At 37.1% G+C, this 20,922-nt stretch overlaps 1 protein-coding gene across 5 annotated transcripts in view; it reads left to right on the top strand.

Moving 5' to 3' along the window:
* EDA (ectodysplasin A) overlaps positions 1-20,922 on the top strand; it is a 362,845-nt gene that overhangs the window by 281,291 nt on the left and 60,632 nt on the right. Inside the window, exon 3 of one of the 5 annotated variants that reach the window (XM_068533740.1) lies at positions 8,833-9,284. The exons of the other annotated variants lie outside the window; for them this stretch is intronic. Within the exon in view, the coding sequence (XP_068389841.1) occupies positions 8,833-8,924 (92 nt within the window). The 3' untranslated portion in view covers positions 8,925-9,284. Of the gene's footprint in view, positions 1-8,832; positions 9,285-20,922 lie in introns of those variants that run through there. 5 annotated transcript variants of the gene reach the window in all.

Genomic DNA, 20,922 nt, shown 5'->3' on the forward strand with positions numbered 1-20,922 from the left:
CTTCTATACCTAATTTGTGAAGAGTTTTTTTTATCAGAAAAGATGTTGAATTTTGTCAAATGCTTTCTGCATCTTTTGAGATGATCATATGATTTTTATCTTTCATTCTGTTAATGTGATGTATCACATTTGAGAATATAAGTTGTTTCACCCATTTTTGGATATTAATCCAACTTTCTAGTAAAATTAAACATTAGAATACCTTTGATACAGTTTTGGGAATTTATCCTACATGTATAACAATACCACTACATAGGTCAAATATATAAAAGGATGTTTATTATAGCACTGTTTTAGTGGCAAAAGAGGAATAACCCTAATCTCTATGAATAAGGAAATGGTTGATTGACTAAATTGTGACATAGCCATAATATTGAATATTATACAGCTATTAAAAGGAATGAATTAGAGTTTTATAGATGGATCTGAAAGAATAGGCATATTCTTTTGCTGCAAGTTTCAGAGTAATGTGTATAATACTATCACATTTTCATTGAAAAGGGAAAGATTTTTACCATATGACCCAGCAATCCCACTACTGGGCATATATCCTGAGAAAACCATAAGTCAGGGCTTCCCTGGTGGCGCAGTGGTTGAGAATCTGCCTGCCAATGCAGGGGACACGGGTTCGAGCCCTGGTCTGGGAAGATCCCACATGCCGCAGAGCAACTGGGCCCGTGAGCCACAACTACTGAGCCTGCGTGTCTGGAGCCTGTGCTCCGCAACAAGAGAGGCTGCGATAATGAGAGGCCCGCGCACCGCGATGAAGAGTGGCCCCTGTTCGCCACAACTAGAGAAAGCCCTCGCACAGAAACGAAGACCCAACACAGCCATAAATAAATAAATAAATAAATAAGTAAAATTAAAAAAAAAAAAAAACCATAGGTCAAAAAGATACATGCACCACAATGTTCATTGCAGCACTATTTACAATAGCCAGGACATTGAAGCAACCTAGATGTACATCGACAGATGAATGGATGAAGAAGATGTGGCACATATATACAATGGAATATTAATCAGCCATAAAAAGGAACGATGTTGAGTTATTTGTAATGAGGTGGATGGACCTAGAGTCTGTCATACAGAGTGAAGTAAGTCAGAAAGAGAAAAACAAATACCATATGCTAATGGACATATATGGAATCTAAAAAAAACTGGTACTGATGAACCTAGTAGCAGAGTAGGAATAAAGACACAGATGTAGAGAACAGACTTGAGGACACAGGGAGGGAGGGGAAGCTGGGACAAAGTGAGAGAGTAGCATTGAAGTATATACACTACCAAATGTAAAATGGATGGCTAGTGGGCCATCAGCAAGGAGATCAGCTCGATGCTTTGTGACAACCTAGAGGGGTGGGATAGGGAGGGTGGGAGGGAAGCTCAAAAGGGAGGGGATATGGTGATATATGTATACATATAGCTGATTCACTTTGTTGTGCAGCAGAAACTAACACAACGTTGTAAAGCAATTATATTCCAATAAAGATGTAAAAAAAGAGACAGAAAGATTTTTAAACCCTAAGAATGTTTATAACTATATAGTTATAACTATAGATATATAGATAATTATGTAGAAACAGTGGTGGGAAGCAGAGGCACCGAGTGAATTAATGATTGCCTCAGGTAGAAGGAGGTTGGATAGGAAAGTGAGAACTGTTTAGTGATTCTTTGTACAGTTCTGAATTGTTTGACTTGTTACAGTAAGCATGTGCTACTGTAATTTATTTTTAAAATGTAACAGGAAAAATTGTATAAAATGGGGAGAAAAATGGACTGGAAAGGGCATGAGGGAGACAAAGAAGGCAGTTAGAAGGCTGCTGCAATGATACACATAAGAGATGACGGTGGCTAGATTAACGTAGCTGCAATGGAGACTGACGTAGACAGATTTAGTTAGTAGGTAGAAAAAATTAAGACCGGTGATTTGATTGAGGGGAGAAAAAGAGGAGCCAAGGAAGCCACCCAGGTTTCTGGCAAGGTGCTGTACTATTTACTGAGATAATGATCCGAGTAGGAAAATGTGTGGTTTTAGACAGGTTAAGTGTCAGGTACCTATGGGCAATTCAAGAGGAGAAAACCTGTAAACAGTTGGAGATATGTATCTGAAGCTCAGGAAAAATATCTGGACTGGAAATATAGACATGGAGATCATTAGCTATGTTAAGACTCTCTCAGTTACAAGTGACAGATAGCTGGCCTAAACTGGATTAAGGGTTTTTTTGGTGTTTTGTTTTGTTTTGTTTTGTTTTAAAGAGGGCATAGGATTTATTGGCCCATTTCTAACTATAAAGTTTCTGACAAAGTTGGCTTAAAACATGGCTGAATCTTGGAGCTCAAATGATGTCATCAGGACTTTTTCAGTTCTGCTTCCCTTTATATTGGCCTTATTCTTCAGGCAGGTTCTCCCTATAGGTGGCAGAAATAGCTACTAGCAGCTCTAGGCTTACATTTTACCAATTCAGCAAGCCTAATGGAAGAAGTGTGTCTCGTCCGTCCATTGAATTCAGTAAGAAGTTTGTTGTTGGCAACACTGGTCAGGGCAGTTTGAGTAAAGTAATAGGGACAGAAGGACTGAGAATCAAGTCACAAGAGTAAGTAGAAAATAGCAAATATAAATGAAAGGGAGGGAGAGAATAGCTAGAGATTCATTAACCATCTACTATGTGCAAGGCACTGTATTATATTACACCCAGGGATACACAAATGGGTAAGATAAGGTTCCTCAGTCCTGGAAGCACATTGTTTTCATAAGAGAGAATCTTATAAATACTTTCCAGAGGTGGTAAGTACTTATATGGAGGTGTGATAAGATTACAGTGGAAGCACAGAGGAAGGGGCCACAGAATGGCCAAATATATTAAATACATCTCCAAGGAGAAGTGCACAATGGCTGGCACATACTAGGCATGTATATATGCATGAATGAAGTGACATTTGAATTGGATTTTGGAGGATGAATGAGACTTTGATGAAGAGAAGTAGAAGGTACATTTCTGACAAAGGAAACAGCAAGTGCAAAGCTAACCAATCCCCTAGGATTTTTGGCTCTCCTCTTGGCTTAGGAAACCTGATACGTAACATAGGAGACTTGAAGAAAGGACTGAGGGAAGCCAGAACCTTTGGGCAGAGAAAGTGTGACTAGAGCCCAGAACCACCTCAGGGCTTTCCAATGCTCACTCAAGCATTTGATCAATGGTATTTTAATCCCAAATTACTTTGGCATCTTACCCATCTCACTACATCTCTCCCCTACCCTCCATACACTTGAGAAGTAAATATTAGCAAGGCAAATATAATTCTTCCTTGTTTACTAAAGGTAACGACATGTATGATTATTCTTAACTTTGGTAGCAGTTTTAATTTTCCTGATCTTCTACTTACTAATCTCTGGTGCAAAGTAGCACCATTTAGACCCTCAGTGTAATTTAGAAACAGTGACTGATCCTACTGTCTTTCTTGTTGAGGACTTCAAACTGACTGAGAAGACATAGATCCTATGCCATTAACATGTTCAGAAATTTAGTGAAAGCTATTTTTGAAATGGTGAAGTACCAAGGATGCTTTGCTGTGGGCTTATGAATCTTAGCTGCATTTTACCACTGCTTCCAGTATACACCCCCTTTAATGAACTTAGTACTGTGGTGCATTAGGTCAGTTGCTTAGGGTCTAGCCTCACTGCAGTTCTATATACCCCAACTCGGGGGTCTAACCAATTTGTGCTATTTGTCAAGTGGTGTACTAGGAAGAAGGTGACTTTGTGCAGATCTATTCTCCCTATAGCAAAACAACTCATGGGCCTGGCCTGCTGCCAGAAAGTTAGTAGTGTCATCTTTATAAATGAAATTCAGCTCATCATTGTCTTACATTATTCCAGAAGAGCGGGAAGAAGATTGACTTGGTAATTCACTATGTTTTGATCCTAATCTGTTTAGAAATATGATTTCTTAAAAAGGAAGTGGAAAAAGAATGTGTTTCTCATGATAGCTTCATGGTATCTGCTGAGAGGATGTTCAGTTATTGTAAATACAGCAATTTGATTCTCTCCTCGAATTTCAGATATGTTTCATCACTTTTTAAAAAAAAAAACTACGCTGAAATGATCAAATTTTAAAGTATGAATTGCATGCTTCCAAAGATGAAATTTTATATTTCAGGTCACACATTTAAATCTCTATTTTGTTCAAAAGAAGCAACAAATTTCTTACTGGAGTCATAAAGTCATTGATCCATATGGCACATTATCTTTACAAGTCATCTCCAAAGCTCTTTAAAAGCACATGTTTACATTGTCACCTATTTAAAGGAGAAGGGTGTATATTTGTGGTACAAATATTTTATCTCAGAGGTTGTTTTCAAGTTTCAGTTCAGCAGTTTGAATATAATCTATTCTTCCTACCCTCTAGCATAGTATGCAAAATCCAGAGGCTATCAGAAACAAAACCCAAACGTAGTACAGTAAAGCTCCAGGTGCCTGGAAGAAATCATACATACAAGAAAGAAAAACTCTGTTGATATCAAGATGCAACCTTTCTGACCCTTGGTTTCTCTCTCTCAGATAGCTTGGGGTAAGGAAAGAGCATAGAATTTAAAGCCACATAGACCTGATTTAAATTTAAAATCACGGAGACCTAATTTCAAATTCTAGCTCTACTACTTTTAGCTTTGTGGCCTTGGTCAAGTCATATAACCTAAGTTTTCTCATGACCTAAATATAAAATATTAAAGGAAGTAATAATACTTCCTTTAATGCTAAAAGGACTAGAGATAAAGTAAAATGCCTAACTCATTGCTGGCACTTACAGATGCTCAATAGTTAGTAATTATTAGTATCAACTATAAAATGAGAATAGTACTAATCCATCTATTTCTCAGGTTTTGGGTAGAAAAATGAGAATGCTTTTTCTCAAATATCACAATCTCTTACCACTTTTATAGTTGAGAAAAGAAGCTATCCTGTTTATTTCACAGGATTGTGATGATCAAAGAGATAATACATGCTAAAGCACTTAGAAAAATATAAAGCTGTGTTAAAGATTCAGGTAGAGTACTTGTTTTAAATAAGGTTTGTCTTAAGAGTTCTCTTTTTCTTCTCCCACCAATGAATTAAGAATTAAAGAATTAAAAATTGGATATCATAAGCTGCTATTACTACTGATAGTTTAAGTTTCATCTGCTTTTGTCCATCTTGGAGAAATATACACAATGTGAATTTAGTAAACAAAATATAATTATTCTCAATATATCCTGATAAGTCAGAACTCTTTTATTTAGCAACCTCCAAAATCCAGAACACAACCTAAAACCCCAAAAGGAGAGAGAATGAAACCCAATGATCTGGGAACAAAATCTCAATCCACTGAGGCCTCTTACTCTACACCTGTGAGAGAAGGGTGGCAACAACCTCACTAAGCCTTTTGGTTTAGTGTTGTATATAAAATAAAGGTTACTTACTGATGTACTGAGTTTAGTTGTCTGATGACCAATGAGAATGGGGAAAGAGGTCTACCAGATGTGAGAAAACTGATACCCTAAGAAGGCACAGTTAGCAGCATAAAGAAAATAAGAATTTTAAAAACAGAATAACCAGAAAAGTGAAGTCACTTGGGACTATTAATGTAAGGGTTCAAACTTCCCTGTATGCCTTGGTAAGACACTGAGCACCTCACTGTATGGTCCAGTAGGGGATTTTCATAGTGATGCTTATCCTGTAATAGACAACTCTATCTAACATGACAAGACAGGGAAGTCTCAAAGTATATTAGAAAGATTTCTGCCAGATCTCAAAGTTTGCTGTCAGTGGAGTAAGCTTTAGTTACCCAGAAAACTCACTTCTGTGGAACCTCTTATGTGGTGCCAAGTAAGTGAGATGTTCACTGTGCATGAAGTTGCCAAGTGAGGACTGTATAGCATTGTAATTGAAAAGAAATCTGAAGGACAGTATTCAGCCACCTCTACTAGCAGCCATCTTAAAGATTATATGTTCTAAAATATTTCATACGAGTTTTAAAAATCTTGAATAACAACCAAATATGCTAAACATAAAAAAATGAACCAAGGCATAATTTAATAATTCCTGATGCAAGATATACATCAGAATCTTAGGACCTTAAGAATATCATTTATAAATATCAATTATTGGTCAAAACAACATGTAAATGTTAATGATTGGACTGAAACTGATCTGGACTGACGTCCTGAGCTCTGCACTTGCTAGTCCTCTAACTTGTAGCAAGTCAGCCTCCATGTCATTACACAGGATTGCTGTAAGGGTCAAACAAAATGATGTATATGCAGTTATTATATAAACTATACAGTGATGTACAGATATGAATTGTTACTTCTCATAAAAGTTGAACACATAAAACAACATAGTTTATAAGAGACTATTGGTTTGGGGATTTCAAAGAAATAGGGAATTCCAAGAAAACGAAAGGTCTACTTATGCTTAGTGTGTCATATAACATTGGCATGGTGGCAACCATAGCAGCAATGTAAGTGGTCTTACCTTTTTCACCAGATCTTGCTGGTTACAGCCTCTTGATTTTACTAAATCAATCCCCTTCCTGGACTACCTTCTTACTTCCTTGCTTCTAATCCTTATCCATCCTTTCAGGATCCAGTTCTAAAGTTTCATGGCTTTAATGAACCTCCAGCCAGATAGCTTTATCTTCTTAGTTTACATTCTTCCATGTACATGCTTGAAACACATACATTTTCTAGATCTCTTTCATGTACTTCTCTCATCTTCCCAGCTAGATGATAAGTCACAAGAGGTTAAGGATTCCTTCTACCTCAGCATGGCAACTAGCTAGGACAAGCAAACAGTCAAGTAGTTAATGAATGTTTGCAGATTGAAAGAAAACATACTACAGGTCCATGCTAAAGCGTTCCCCTCTTTGAATCGAGAAAACTGCATTAGAAAGATCTTAAGAGACAGGCAGTGGACAATGCACATGTCTGTGAAGCCACAGGAGTTGTATATAATAACAAATACTTGGTAAGTCATTGAGAGATTGAGGGAAGGAGTTGTTATAAAAATTTGTTTACATTGCCCAGAATTGCCCTTTGAAGAAGCTGTTTGTGCAGGAATAGAACTGGAAAGGACCCACAAGTTGCTCTCTCATGAACAATGTTCCATTCTCAAAGTTAAACAAAAATGAAGAAATAAAAATTACATTGTATATATTTATTATTCCACCTTTCATTCACCAAATTAGATTACTTCTCTGACTGCTATGGTATATAGTGTGGCAGATCTTGACCTTTTATCAGCGTAATTCAGAGCTTGAATAGACATGCGAGACGCCCTTCCTGGGGTCCCTGGAGTTCTATGCATTTTTCTAGCATGCTGGCTATAACTAGGTTCCTTTCTTTCCTGCTCAAGAAGACCTATCAGAATGCAAATGAGAGTGGCACTATTACAGAAACACCATTAAATCTATTCCAGTTTTTATTTAAGTAAATCATTACTTCAGTACTTAGTTAGCAGCCAAGCATTAGCAACACACTTTAATACCTCAGCTGTAGATCACTGGAGCAATAAAACAGTCCTTGGTTTTGTGTTTAGGGACCTGGGTTCAAGTTGCAGGTCTGCTACTTACTTGCTATGAAACTTTGTGAACACGCATATTAATCTTTCAGCCTCAGTTCCTATAAAGTGGCATAATGGTAATACCTACTTCACTGGGTTACTGTGAGGATTAAATATAGTGTGATTTGAAAAGCGCTTTTCAAAATGCAAAGCCCCGGGCAAATCTGAGTTCTGTATCCCCATATGCACCTGTGTAATTCCCCCTTTCTTCATCACCAGGCCCTTGGCTCAGGCCTTAAAGTTCCTACTGCTGTTTCTCATTCCTAACTTTATATAAATTCCTCAGCCCCTCTTCCTTCAGAATCAGTCCCTTGTAGCTGATCCAGCTACCAATCCCAGATTCATGTTTTTCCATTAGAACTAGCTATGCTAAGCCCTAACTCCTAGAGGTTATTTTTTACTGTGCTCATAGGGATGAATTTAATGCAGTCTAGGACAGAAAAACAACTCTATTTTAGAATTTTCCATCTTTCCCCCACTCTCAGAGAATACTTTCATATACACCAAAAGTCAACTTTTTGTCTTACCCCGCCAGTACCTCCAGTATATACCTGCACATAGCCCAGTGCAGAAAGACAATTTAAGGGATGCAGAGGAAAGAGACTGACCACCAAGAACCGGACAAGGGTGGAGAGTTTGGGAACACAGGACCCAAGTTCTCTAGATGTGTTGGCATTGCCAAAATTTGTATGGGAACCTTTATCAGTAGGGCCTGGCTTTACTCACTGCTACTGTTCAATGCTTTAACTGCACATGGTGCAGCCCAGTAGAGCAAAGTAAGACTGGAAAACTAGAACCAGCTGCCACTCACAATGTTTCTTGGGCCTCCACAAGCAACGCCATCCCTACCAGTTGCTCTTCCTACTGGTTCTAACCCATACTGGAACTCCCTCTGGTTGATCTCTGTCTGCCTTCTCCCTTATCTGCTATATAGCTGTTTCATTTGGGTAAGAATTGTGAATTCCTAGATCTCTACCCAAAAGAAACTGTTACGTGTATACAATAGTAGATTTAGACGAGAATATGCAGACAAAAATGTAACAACCTAAATGCCCATCAACAGGATAGTGTATGGATAAACTGTGATATAGTCGTACAATGAAATATTAGACAGCAGTCTAACCAATGAACTGTAGCAACACTTAGAGGTATGGATGAATCTTACCAATGTATTTTAAGCTTATAAAAAGTAAGTCCCCTATGTTGAAGTTGTCACAAAAAACCTATATATGTTCTAGGTATATATCCGAAGGAAACGAAATCCCTATCTCGAAGAGATATCTGCACTCCCATATTCACAGCAGCACTGTTTACAATAGCCAAGACATAGAAACAACCTAAGTGTCCAGCAACGGATGAATGGAAAAAGAAAATGTGGTGTATATATGTATGTGTATACAAACACACACACACACACACATATGTATATATAATGGAATATTATTCAGCCATAAAATAGAAGGAAATCTTGCCATTTGCAGCAGCATGGATTGACCTTGAGGGCATTATGCTAAGTGAACTAAGTCAGACAGAGAAAGACAAGTACTGTATAATCTCACTCATATTTGGAATCTAAGAAAACCAAATTCAAAGAAACAGAGAACAGATTGGCCAGAGGCCGTGGCTAGGTAGTGGGGGAAATGGGTGAAGGTGGTCAAGAGGTACAAACTTCCAGTTACAAGGTAAATAAATCCTGGGGATGTAATGCACAGCATAGTGACTATAGTTAACAATGTTGTGTTGTGTTGTGTATTTGAAAATTGCTAACAGTAGATCTTAAAAGTTCTCATCACAAGAAGAAAAATTGTAATTGTGGAGATGGATGTTCACTAAATATTGTGGTAATTATTTCATACTTTATACATATATCAAATCATTGTGTTGTACACCTTAACTGAATACAATGTTATATGTCAATTATACCTCAATAAAACCGGAAAAAATTGAAAAACCCGTGTATGTATTAAATGCAATTAAGAAACGAGTCACCTTGGACCTATAATAATGACAAACCTAATTGAATACTGAAAAAAAAGTAATTCCCAAAATATTAAACACAGCCTAATAACTCTTATATGAAGTTATAAACAGCTAATTCTCTTTTAAGAGTTCATATCAATGTGATGCAATTATATGAGAAGGAGATTGAGGAAATGATGAACACAAGGTTTGGGATAAAGGATGGAGGAGAGAGGTAGGGAAATGAGAGTAAGAAGGAAACATGTAATCAGATGTATGTTGTTTACAAAGTCCTAGCTTTTGTTTTGGGTGATTAGTTCCCAGGTGCTCATTACATTGTTTTTTAAAACTAAATAAATAAAGATACACATAGCCAATGTGAATTAAGATATGCTGTAAATGTAAAATACCTAGCAGATTTCAGACTTAGTACTCAAAAAAGCAATATTTTGGATATATTGAGTTAAATAAAGTGTAACATTAATTTCACCTGTTTTTTTTTTTACTTTTGTAAAATGGCTAATAGAAAATTTTAAATTATATATGTGGCTCAAATTTGTGGCTTACATTTCTATTGGACACTGGTGGTATAAGAATTCTGTAGCACTAGTCTTTATATTATAACCAGCTGTTTTCAGAATTAAAGCTGTTTAGTTTGTCTTTTTAGGCTTAATAGTTCTGATTTATTTTATTTTTGGCTTCTGAAACCTCAGTTGAAAGTTTTAATGAATACAAGAGCAATACGTGCTCCTTCTAAAATCAAGTTAAAGCATTAGAGGAATTTATGATGTAACACAGGGAAAGTAACACCACAACCTCAGTTCCCAGACGTAGCCACTATTAACAATTAAGTATTATAGAATTTCTAGATATATGTGTTTTTAAGGTTTTAAAAATGTGAGCGTCAGAGTTATCCCTCTTCTTTTTCCCTTTCTCTGACACCAGAGAAGCAATGGAGGGTCATGGCTTGATGTCCGTGCCAAGCAGAGAGCTAAAGCTGCAATTCCCACCCCTGGAGTTACAATACTCTATTGTTAGCTGGATTTTGGATTTCTTCTCCTGGCCAAGACTCCTTCTCCTCCCCCAAGGAAGTGCCATTTGGCATATATTTATACTAAAAGCTAAAGTGAACTGAAATTAATGTTTCAAGAATTTCCTAATACCCCTGGGGAAAAAGTCAGAGTCCCAATGGGATATTGTAAAATGAGAACTAAGAATCACTGTTTCAGTGTATCGATCTCCAACAAAGTACCTGATCATTTCTCCCAGTGGCTATGAAGCAGGATTCTGATGGGCGTGTAATGATCTGGAGAAAACAAGATGAATCCATTTTTCTTTAGTCATAGATTTCTCTCTATTCTTAGGAAACAGTTTAATGGAGGTAGTTATAAGGGGAAAAAAGAATCCAAAGGTCAGACTTAGTTGGATTATGTGTGTGATCTTGAAAATGTTCTTTCCAGATTGCCTGAGGCCCTATATAAAAATCATTGATAAAGGAATAAGGTTTTTTTTTTCCCCTAAGTTAGACTAAGTGCCATGGAGATTACAGAAGCTATTTTCTTTCTTCACATTATTGATTGACAAGTTCAAAGATTTTGGATGCATTTCTTGGAACAAACATCAAATAATTTGACATTTTTCCTCATCCACTCAATGAAATAAATTCATTCAACATCATATTCTTAAGAAACATACCAATGAATTTTTAAATCATATTCTGTATGATTCCAGTCCTTGCATTTGTTGAGACCTGCATGAGAAAAATAAATGCAAACTGCACTCTTAACTGCTGTGCTGATTAAGATCTCTTTCCTCTCCCTTTTACAGTGAAATGGCAGGCTTGAACTAGGCATTCCAATCAAGACTTTTCTGAAATTCTCTCTATCATTGTTCAGAGCCATCCTATCTACCCTCCAGTCCATTTTCATTTTTCTTCTAACCTGACTCTCTTTACTCCTCAATTCAAATTTATTCGTTTCTTTATTGGTCACTTTTACTTGTTTTTGTCTTGCCGCCTCCTCCCATTACATTGGCAGTTCCGTGAAGTAAGAGACCATGTCTAGGTCTAATTCCAAAGCAATACAATGCACATGTTCAGAAAATGCTTAACAACAAAATTATTACCTAGAACCCATATGCCCCAAACCCTGTCTGAGTTTGTCTTATGCTATTCATGCCTTGTTTAAAAGCCTTAAGTGCACATAAAATAGTGCACTTGTTCAGAGATCACGAAAAGATAAATTGGAGTTAGAAACACAAATGGACAACTTGTGAGAGTTCTTTATATTAATGGCCTATTTATATATTTTTCACGTTTTTAATTTGCTTTTGCTATATAGAAATGTGTCCTGTTTATGGAGTACTGTGTGATCTAGTTTATTGAATAGAATGGTAGATTAGGCAGAGCATTGGTTGAAAATAGATTTAGAATTCAGATCTAGTTCAGCCACTAACTAGCTGTGGGACTTGGGTGGATCAAACCTCTTTTTAATTTCTTGGGCAAGGGAAAGTGATGGCCTAACACCCATCCTGATCACCTCACAAGGATATTAACAGGATCAGTACATCAGAAATATATCAGAAAGTGCTTTGTAAATTAAACACCATGTAAATATGAGGTTCTTAAGATGTGATTTTATTTGCAATTCCAATGTTCAGAAGAACATTCATTTCCTGTTGGCTTCTTTTGTAGTTTGCAGATATAGTGACAAGGTACTTTGACCTTTATCAGTATAGTCAAAAATGCCAGCCTTTAGACACAGATGGAATTTATTTGAGAAAATGATATTAGCTCACTTTTATCTTTTTAAAAAATTAAAATAGAACATGTTATTAAAATAGCTAAACATAGTAATATACATATATTACACATGATAACATACACAGCAAAATCCCAACACACCTAAGTAATACATTGTTCACTAATCATTGACTGTTATAATCCTCATTTTTTAAAAAGCAGCTTAAATTGAGATATAATTCACATACTATATAATTCACTCATTTAACGTGTACAACCAGGTAGTTTTTAAAATGTTCACAAAGTTGCACAATGACCACCAAAATCAATTTTAGAACATTTTTAACACCACAAAAAGAAACCCTTTAGCTGTCATTCCCCAACTCCTCCATTCCCTCTCTCAGCCCTAGGCAACCACTAATCCACTTTCTATCTCAATAGATACACCTGTTATGGACATTTCATATCAGTGGACTCATAAAGTATATGGTCCTTTGTGTCCGACTTTCTCTTAGCATAATGTTTGCAAAGTTCATCCATTTTGTAGCATGTACAAAGACTTCATTCCTTTTTTATTGTGGTAAAATATATATAACATATAATTTACCATTTTAACCATTTTTAAGGATACAATTCAGTGGCATAAAGTACATTAGCAATGTTGTGCAACCATCACCATTCTATATTTCCAAAAATTTTTCATCCTCTCAAAGAGAAACTCTGTATTCACTAAACTACTACTCCCCCTTCTCCACTCCCACCAGTACCTGGTAACCACTATTCTTTCTGTCTCTATGAATTTGACAACTCTAGGTACCTCATATAAGTGGAATATTTGTCCTTTTGTATCTGGCTTATTTCAATTAGCATAGTGACTTCAAAGTTCATCCATGTTGAATCACATATCAGTACTTCATTCCTTTTATGGATGAATAATATTCCATTGTGTGGATATACCATATTTTATCCATTCATCAGTTGATGGACACTTGAGTTGATTACACTCTGGGTTGTTATGAATAATGCTGCTATGAACATCCACGCACACGTTTTTAATGAAAATGTGTTTTCAGCTTTCTTAAGTATATACCCAGAAGTAGAATTTCTGGGTCAAATGGTAACTCAATGTTTTAGCTTTTAAGAACTTCCAGACTGTTTTCCAAAGCAGCTGCACCATTTTATACTCCCACTAGAGTATATTAGGGTTCCAATTTCTCTATATCCTCATCAACACTTGTTATTATCTGCCTTTTTGTTTATAGCCATCTATAGTGGGTGTGAGGTGATCTCTCACTGTTTTTTTTTAAATATAGTTGATTTACAAAATTGTGTTACTTTCAGGTATACAGCAAAGTGATTCAGTTATATATTTTTTTCAAATTATTTTCCATTATAGGTTATTACAAGATATTGAATATAGTTTTCTGTGCTAAACAGTATTTACTTTTTTATTCTTTGGCCGTGCCGTGCGGCATGTGGGGTCTTAGTTCTCCGACCAGGGATCCAACCTGCGCCCCCTGCAGTGGAAGCACAGAGTCTTAACCACTGGACCACCAAGGAAGTCCCTGTATTAAGCAGTAAATCCTTGCTCCTTATCCAGTTTACGTATAGTAGTTTGTTGATCTCAACCTCCTAATTTATCCTTCCCCCCTTTCCCCTTTGTTAACCATAAGTTTGTTTTCTATGTCTGTGAATCTGTTTCTGTTTTCTATATAGATTCATTTATATTATTTTTCAGATTCCACATATAAGTGATATCATATAATATTTGTCTTTGTCTGACTTACTTCACTAAGTATAATATTCTCTAGGTCCATCCATGTTGCTGCAAATGGCAATATTTCATTCTCTTTTATGGCTGAGTATTATTAGATTGTGTGTGTGTGACATCTTCTTAAGCTAATCATCTGTCAATGGGCACTTGGGTTGTTTCCATGTCTTGGCTATTGTAAGTAGTGCTGCTATCAACATTGGGGTACTTGTATCTTTTCGAATCAGAGTTTTCATTTTTTCCAGATATATACCCAGGAGTGGGATTGCTGGATCATATGGTAGCTCTATTTTTAATTTTTTAAGGAACCTCCATACTGTTTTCCATAGTGGCTGCACCAATTTACATTCCCACCAGCAGTGTAGGAGGGTTCCCTTTCTCCACACCCTCTCCAGCATTTATTATTTGTGGACTTTTTGATGATAGTTATTCTGACCAGTGTGAGGTGATGCCTCATTGTGGTTTTGATTTGCATTTCTCCAATAATTAGTGATGTTGAGCATCTTTTCATGTGCTTATTGGCTATTTGTATATCATCTTTGGAGAAATGTCTATGCCCATACTTTGCCCATTTTTCAAGTGGGTTGTCTTTTTATTACTGACTTTTTATATATTCTGGATTCAATTCTCATAAGTTATATGATTTGCAAATATTTTCTCCCATTCTGTGGGTATTTGAATTTTGCCTTCAAAGACCTACTGTAGTAAGTATCCTGTAACACTTAACTATGACGTTAGCTGTTAGTCTCTTGCAATATGTGCTTTTTCTGAGGAGCTTAGTTACAGAAAAGCTCAGCAAAAGAATTTGTCTGAGCTGATTTCTTTATGAGATCAAATTTCTGCCAGAATAAAACTCTTACACATTTAAAGAAAAAAAACTTGGATGACCTCTACGGTTCCTTTCAGCTGTAAAATTATATTAATTTTAAGCAGAGTTGAAATTATTGCATTAAAATTATTGCATCCTTACTATGTTTCAGGCCCTGTGCTAGGCACTCTAATCTTCACATCATCCCTGCACATGAAATAGAGGTTATTTTCCTTTTACATGCATATTTTACATCAACCTCAGGGATGTTAAATAATTTGAGCAGAAGTTACTGGTGGTGAGAAAAATAAGAACAAAAATAAAGTCTTCCTTGTCTTAGTTTGCTCCTCTGGGCAGGTGTTCATTTTGCCTTTTTGATGCTTCTAGACCTAATCTTAACCTTAAAGTATTCATATTGATCTTCTTTTGCCTGAATCTTGGGCAGGCTGGGCTTTCTTTAGAGCTGCTTGGCTGGAAGCTTTTTCTAGCCATAAGCATTCCATTGGGGTTACAGGGCATCAGCTTGCCTTACTGTCTCTGGGTGGAAAAAGCTAAAAGTGAATTTTTTGAATGAAAGTTTAAAATCTTAGTAAAGCCACAAGACGTAGACCCACCAACAAACTGCTGTCTTGGTGATGTCCATCTCTCTTTACCACTAAATCCTTTTAGGTTGGTTGGAGAGAACCTTGGACATTGTTGCCAGTGATGTACAGTATCATTAATATACCATTAAAACTCAAATTTTAAGTTCAATTCCCCCATTTCTACACCAGAAAAGCAATCTTGTACTATAGAAACAAATCTGTACTATAAAATAGAAGAGAATTGAGCATGAAATATTTAGGTTGCATTGAAATTTTTTTAAGTTTTGATTTTTTTTTCCTTTCTTTGAGCATCTTGGGCTTCTACTCTGGAGACTAGAGATATTAAGTAATTATAAATATCAGGGTAAAATGTGCATATCAATCTTTTCTGTTCTAAGTGAATTATGGCTCTTTGTCCCATAAGCTGTAGCATACATAAGCACAGAGATTGAATTTAAGGCATGGGAGAAGCAGGAAACAGAAGCATGGTCAAACGGGAGAAATATTAGATGAATATAGATATAACTGTCAGAGATTGGTCATGTTCTCTAGAAGCTTTTTCAGAGTTGTTGAGCACCAACTTTGGGCCCTCACTTTATGTGCATTATGTCATTGAATTTTCACAACAATCTTGTAAATTGGGCATTATTCCCATTTTACAGATGAACAAACTGTAGCTCAAAAAGATTACGTAATTTGCCCAAAGCCATACAGCTAGTTAGTGTCAAATGCAAGAATTGATCTCGAAGGTCTTTTTGACTCCAAAGTTCTTTCAACTATGCTGCCTCCAAGTGACTTAGTGGGCTCAGACACTTGCTTTTCCCCTGTAATATCCAATGCTATAATCACCGTGGTACTAGTAATGCAGCAGCATCTGAAGCATACTGATTTGGGGGGGAGAGGAGTGTTTAAGGACCAGAAAATGGCATCTAAGACAGGAGTTGTAAAGTGAAGATATGGACCACTTCTGAAATGATGAATTTTAAATTGTATCCTTTACAGCAAGAATCCCAACAAGTAAAAGTCACTAGTACTTAGAGTTGGAAATGTGAGTATGGAAAAATGTTGCTGCTATTACTTTTGAGACTTAAAGCAGCTGCTATTGCAACCCCCTATGGGACCCTACTTTCACCAGTCTTAATTTTACTTAACAGTAACTGTGAATGTCATATCTTGTTTTATATACAAGGAGCCAAAGTTTCCCTGCCACTCACATCTTTTCCCCCGCAAAACACAAAGAACTTTACAAACACACAAAGGAGCATTGTACAGAAAGAGAACTTGGGCCACACCAAGAGTGATCAGTTTAATATTCCACAAATTTCCAGTGAAATTAGGAAAGGTATTTTGCATGGCTTTCCAAACCTAGTAAGTCTCCACCTCTTTAAGTTTTCCCAGATACTCTTTCACTATTGTTTATTCCTTAAATCATTACTACTATCAGAAATCCCCTTAGATATTAAAAAATCCATTTTTGAGGATGTTGTGTGCTCTGCCGATTTTTTTTCTTAAAAAAGAAATTAAGAGGACTTACATTATTGCCAAGGTGAAGAAACTCCATTTCTTCTAGGTCCGCCCTCTTTCAACCCAAAACTCCTGAACATAACACAACAAATAGGACTGAAATGTGGAAAGAACAAGGCAGACTGCCTCAGAACTTAAGAAGCAATACAGCAGTGGGCTCCTTTGGTTTCCTTTTTGCCTCCCGTATATCCCAGACAAGGCACTGCAGAAGCCTCCAAGCCATAACTGCCAACAGGCACAGACAAAGAAAGCTCTAAGAAAAGCCTGAACCTCATATCTAAAGGAAATGGAGAAAGGATCACCTAACAACAGAAAGCCTTTTTGGCAATACCTGCCCTACTCCAACAAAACACTAATGGAAAAAAAAATGCACCCTCCCAACTGCCCTACAGCTTCAATGGAGCCTAGTGAGAAGTTAATCTTCCACTCCGTTCTTTCCCACAAAAAAAAAGTGGTATGCTCCTATTCCACTGCTGGGGTAGTGTTGACAGAACTGAGCAGGCAGTCCTAATCCATCATTTGGCAGAAAGAGACAGTGCTCTTATTCTCCTTCCAGAGTAGTGTCAGCCCAGTACAGTAGCAACCTAAGTTGCCACACTCACCCAGAAGCAAGGAGACTTAATAACTTGGTGCAGTGCAGGGCTAGTCATCACTGGACTTCATCTCCATCTCCATGTCAGTGGGGTCCAACAGGGAGGCTGAGCTTCCACTCCCTCCACATCAAAAAGACTGAGCAGAAGGATACATGTCAGGGCTAGTAAGCACTCCACTTTTCCCCCCACCCTGGTGTCAGGGAGGCCCAGTGGGAAGCTGAACCTCCACACCCACCTGACAGCAATGAGACTGAAAGAGGCAGTGTCAGGCAGGGTTGGTCAGCACGCTTATCCCCCCTCCCCTGGTAATAGTGTGGCACAGTGTGGAACTGAGCCTCCACCCCCACTCAGCATGAATGAGGCTTAACAAGGTGGTAAAAGGTGGAGCTAGCTGGTTCTTTTCTACTCCCCCGTTCCCCTGGTGTCAGCAGGGCCCACCGGGGAGCTGAGCTTACACTCTCATTCGAAAATAACAGAAGCCAGAGGGCTTCCCTGGTGGCACAGTGGTTGAGAATCTGCCTGCTAATGCAGGGGTCACGGGTTCGAGCCCTGGTCTGGGAAGATCCCACATGCCTCAGAGCAACTAGTCCCGTGAGCCACAACTACTGAGCCTGCGCATCTGGAGCCTGTGCCCCGCAACAAGACAGCCCGCAATAGTGAGAAGCCCGTGCACCGTGATGAAGAGCGGCCCCCGCTTGCCACAACTAGAGAAAGCCCTTGCACAGAAACGAAGACCCAACACAGCCAAAAATAAATAAATAAATAAATAAAATTTAAAAAAAAATAACAGAAGCCAGAGAGACCTGTGGGTCAGTGCACCACTTTCACTGAAATAGTGTCAGCAGAGCCAAGGGGGTAGCTGAGGTTCCACTCTACCCATTTGCAATAAGGAAGTGTGAGTCAATACCCCACTTTTGCCAGGGTCGTGTCAGTGGGATGCAGCAGGAACATACACAAGTATCCAGCCCTCACAGTATACGTCATTAAAGGGACTGCCTGCTTTAAAAAGAAGAATAAATAGGTTCCAGAGTCTCATAATGTAGTATACAAAAAGCTCCAGTTTACAGCCAAAAATCATTCATGAATGAGAATAGACACCAACACTGTGACGAATCAGATTTTATCTGACAAGAATTATGAAGCATCCATAATAAAAATGATCCAAAACGTAATTACAGATTCTCTCAAAACAAATAGTGACATATAAAATCTCAGCAAAGATAAAGAAGTTATATAAAAAAGAAGCAAATAGAAATTATAGAACTGAAAAACACAATAAATGAAATAAACTTAGTGGATGGGCTCAATAAGAGAGTGGAGATAACAGAAGATAGAATCAGTGAACTTGAGGTCAGTGCAGCAGAATTTACTCAATCTGAACAACAGAGAGAAAATAGACTGGAAAAAAAAGAACAGAGCCTTGGGCAATCTGTGGGACAGTAACAAAAGTTCCAGCATTCATATCATCAGTGTCCAAAAGGAAAGCAGAGAGAAAGAAGTACTGAAAGAGGACTCAAAGAAATAATGACTGACTTAAAAAGGAAAGAAATTCTGACACATGCTACGACAGGTATGAATCTTGAGGACATTATACTAAGTGAAATAAGCCAGTCACAAAAAGACAAATACTGTATGGTTCCACTTATATGAGGTATTGAGAGTAGTCAGATTCATAGAGAGAAAAAGAACAATGATGACTGACAGGAGCTGGGGTTAGAAGGGAATGGGGAGTTGTTGTTTCATAGGTATAAAGTTTTCATTTTGCAAGATGGAAAGAGTTTTGGAGATTGCACAACAATGTGGAGGTATTTAACACTACTGAACTGTACACTTAAAATGGTTAAGATAGTAAATTTTATGTTATGTGTATTTTACCACAATTTTTTAATTAAAAAAAAAAGAAATAAGGCTGAAAACTTCCCAAATTTGGCAAAATAAATAAAGCTACAGATTCAAGAAGCTGAGTGAAGCCCAAATATAATAAATCCAAATAAATCCATGCCAAGGCACAACATAGACTTATGAAAACTAAAGATAATGAAAAAATCTTGAAAGCAGCAAGGAAAAAAAAAAGAATGTATTACTTATAGGGAAACACCAATTCAACTGTCAACAGATTTCATATTTCAAAGCATAGCAGCCAGGAGGAAATGGTACAACATTTTTCAAATGCTGAAAGAAAAATGTCAACCACAGATCTACATCAAGAGAATCCCTTCAGAAGTCAGGGGAAAACAAAGGAATTTTCAGATGAAGAGTATTTGTTGTTGCTAGCAAAGCTACACTTAATGATGGGCTAAAAGAAGTTCTATAAACAGAAATGATGACAGCTGAAGGCTTGGAACTTCAGAAAGGAAAGAACTACACTACAATGGTGAAAATAGGGGTAAATACCATAGGCTGTGTTTGTTCTCATGAGTTTCTTAAATCATTTCTGATAGTTGAAGCAAAAATTATAACACCATCTGATATAGTGCCCAATTTCCTGTTTGTACAGGAAATACTTAAGACTATTAAGAGGTACTTATATTGAAAAAGTGGAGAGGGTACTCAACATTATTAGCCATTGGGGATATGTAGCTCAAAACCACAGTGAGATACAATTTCACACCCACTAGGGTGACTGTACTCAACAAGATAGATGATATAACAATAGTTGACAAGGACATGGAGAATTTGGAACTATCATACACTGCTGGTGAGAATGTAAAATGATGCAGCCCTTTTGGAAAAAAACAATCTGGCAGTTCCTCAAAATGCTAAACATACAGTTACCATATGACCCAACACTTCTGCTCCCAAGTATATAACCAAAAAATTCAAACAGATATTCAAGCAAAGACTTGTACATGAATGTTCATAACAGCATTATTTATAATGGCCAAAAACTGGAAACAACCCAAGTATTCATCAACTGTTAGGTGGATAAATAAACTGTGGCATATTAATACAATGGAGCATTATTTGACAGTACTACTGTTGTGTGGTACAACATGGATGAAAATATGCTAAGTGAAAGAAGCCAGTAACATATTTTTTATTCAGTTTATATGAAGTGCCCAGAATAGGCAAATCCATAAAGACAGAAAGTAAACTAGTGGTTTCTTGGGGGTGGGGGGACTTGGACAGAAATTAGAGGTGAACTGCTAAAGGGTACAGGGTTTCTTTTGGGGATGATGAAAATGTTCTAAAATTGATTGTGGTGATGTTTGCAGAAGTCTAAGAACCATTGAATTGTACATATTAAATGGATATATTGCATGATATATGAATTATATCTCCATAGAACTTTTTTAAAAAAAAAAAAACTGAGGAGCGTAAATGGACCTAAAGAGAAGTAAAGTTTCTA

This window comes from Eschrichtius robustus, chromosome X, assembly GCF_028021215.1.
Source record: "Eschrichtius robustus isolate mEscRob2 chromosome X, mEscRob2.pri, whole genome shotgun sequence".
Classification (NCBI taxonomy): Eukaryota; Metazoa; Chordata; class Mammalia; order Artiodactyla; family Eschrichtiidae; genus Eschrichtius; species Eschrichtius robustus.